General features: G+C 38.1%; 1 protein-coding gene across 1 annotated transcript in view; it reads left to right on the top strand.

The window, feature by feature from the left end:
* The window catches only part of LOC104760767 (NADH dehydrogenase [ubiquinone] 1 alpha subcomplex subunit 2), a 2,820-nt gene extending 1,445 nt beyond the window's left edge, over positions 1-1,375 (top strand). The window contains exons 2-3 of the mRNA XM_010483726.2: positions 41-147; positions 1,056-1,375. Coding sequence (XP_010482028.1) covers positions 41-147; positions 1,056-1,156 — 208 coding nt within the window. The 3' untranslated portion in view covers positions 1,157-1,375. The remainder of the gene's footprint in view (positions 1-40; positions 148-1,055) is intronic.

Raw genomic sequence — 2,161 nt, 5'->3', positions numbered from 1 at the left:
TTTTTTTTTTTTTGGGGGTTTTGTTTTGTTTCGTTTTCAGAACGTTTGTTGAGAAGAATTACAAAGATTTGAAGTCTCTAAACCCTAAATTCCCAATCTTGATCCGTGAATGTAGTGGGATCCAGCCTCAGATGTGGGCAAGATTTGGTAAATTGCTTCATCTCCCCCCCATTACTTAGACTCAAATTGTCTAATTTGTAGAGAGTTGAAATTATTTTGTGCTTAATGTTTTTTAAAGATTTGATGTGAATGTAGTTCCAAATGTCGCTTCTTCTCTTGTTTATGTTTTTTTTTATAACATCATGTGTTAAGCCATTACACTTGATATACGCACTCACTCTTATAGCCTTGTACCCTGATGAAAATGCATTTTTAAAGACTTTTTCGATTTGATTGGTAAATTAACAGATGTGGCTTCCTCTTTTGTCTGCATTCAGTTTGTTTTATGAAAGAGTCCTTTAACATCTTGAGTTAACCCATTAAACTTAAAAGTGCCCACTCACCCTTAAGAGTCTTTGATGAAACTGTATTTTGTGTATTTGCTTGTGCTTTTAAAACGAGGATTGTTTTCCCTAGTTCCTTGTTGTGTTTTCTGTGAATGCTAATATCTTATATAATTCATGCGATTGCTTTGTTTGCCTGTTCTCGTATTCTTTGGTTTTGTTTTGAATTTTATAGTAATCACATATCAGTGTGTCTTCAGCAACTAAAAAGTATCTGCGACGAGAGAACTTTTTCCCACTCCCATCATGTAGTTAAGTATAGATATCTGTACCCATGTAACTGGCATGTTTAGGAAGTTGTTTAGCTGCTGAGATCAGAGAATCAACAATTGTTTATTCCATGGGAGATGCCACTGTTTAAGACTCCGCTCCACATGACTACTATTGTTAGATGACTGTATAAAACGTAAAGTATCATCGTGTTTCCCCCCCATGCGTATGCGTTAAAACTGCCATCCTCGATTCTACTTGGGAACCAGTATTTATAAATGCTTCTGTTTCTTTTCTTCTTCATCCGTTAATTTGTGCTTGGCTTGTAAAACCCTTGTGCAGATATGGGTGTTGAGAGGTGTGTAAACTTGGATGGGCTGAGCGAGCCACAGATTCTAAAGGCCCTTGAAAACCTTGTGAAATCCGGAGCTACAGGAGCATAAGGTTGTTTGTCTGTTTATCTAAATGATGCCGAATAAGATTTTACCGGAAACTCGTTTGACATTTCCTGTCATTCTTTTTACTTTGTAACTCCGTGGTGTCATATCGCCTTGCGTTTGAGTTGGTTATTTTTGTAATCCCTGAACTTGGAATGATTCGTACCAGTCCATAAAATGGAAACCATATGAAAGAGAAAATAAACAATAACAAGTGTAGAGAAATCTATTATGACTCCTGAGTAGTATGTAGTCCGTATTGTTTTAGGATGTGGGCGGTATATTAGGACGTGTGTCGTTCTTGAGATCAACTCCACTGTGGCTAAGTTGGCCACACGTTCATCTTTCGCATGGAGGAGAATCATTGTATCTCAAATATTGGTGCACACATGACACATGCCCTGGAAGATTGGTTCAGGCCCTGAACTTCACATCAATCAGGTCGTCTTAATATTTTACCCTAGCCAAATTTGGCATGGACATTAGACCATCTCGATCCCTCATTTTTAGAGGGAGATGCTTCATCTTTAAAAAATTAATAGATTAAGAATAATATTAATTAAATTGTTTTGGTGTCTTGAGTTTTTTTTGGTAAACGACCGGGGTATTACCCCAGATTTTATTAAAAGAACAAAGAACAATTACACACGAATATGTCTCAGGCACAAATGACCAGCAGCATCCGCACGTAGCAGCCCATCAACAGATTCCGGGACCGTGTTAAAAACATGAAAGCCTAAAGGAAGAGAAAACGCATAAGTAGCTAACCCATCAGCAAAATGATTGACTTATGGTAAAAATCAAAGGGTAAATTGCTTAACCGAATCCACACTGGTGTTGTGACAATATCATCAACAAGAGGATCAAAATTCGACGACCAAGCCTGCGCCGTCAAAACACTACCAAACACTCTCCACGGTCCCCCAGTCAAGGCAGCCAAGTACTCCTCCTCTTTCTCAAAGCGAATCATAAAGAACTGTCTCGGCAAGTCCATTACATTCATCACACCAT

This window comes from Camelina sativa, chromosome 18 (genome assembly GCF_000633955.1).
Source record: "Camelina sativa cultivar DH55 chromosome 18, Cs, whole genome shotgun sequence".
NCBI classification, from domain to species: Eukaryota; Viridiplantae; Streptophyta; class Magnoliopsida; order Brassicales; family Brassicaceae; genus Camelina; species Camelina sativa.
Note: the sequence above shows the minus strand (reverse complement) of the source record. Positions and strands in the feature narration are given on the sequence as shown.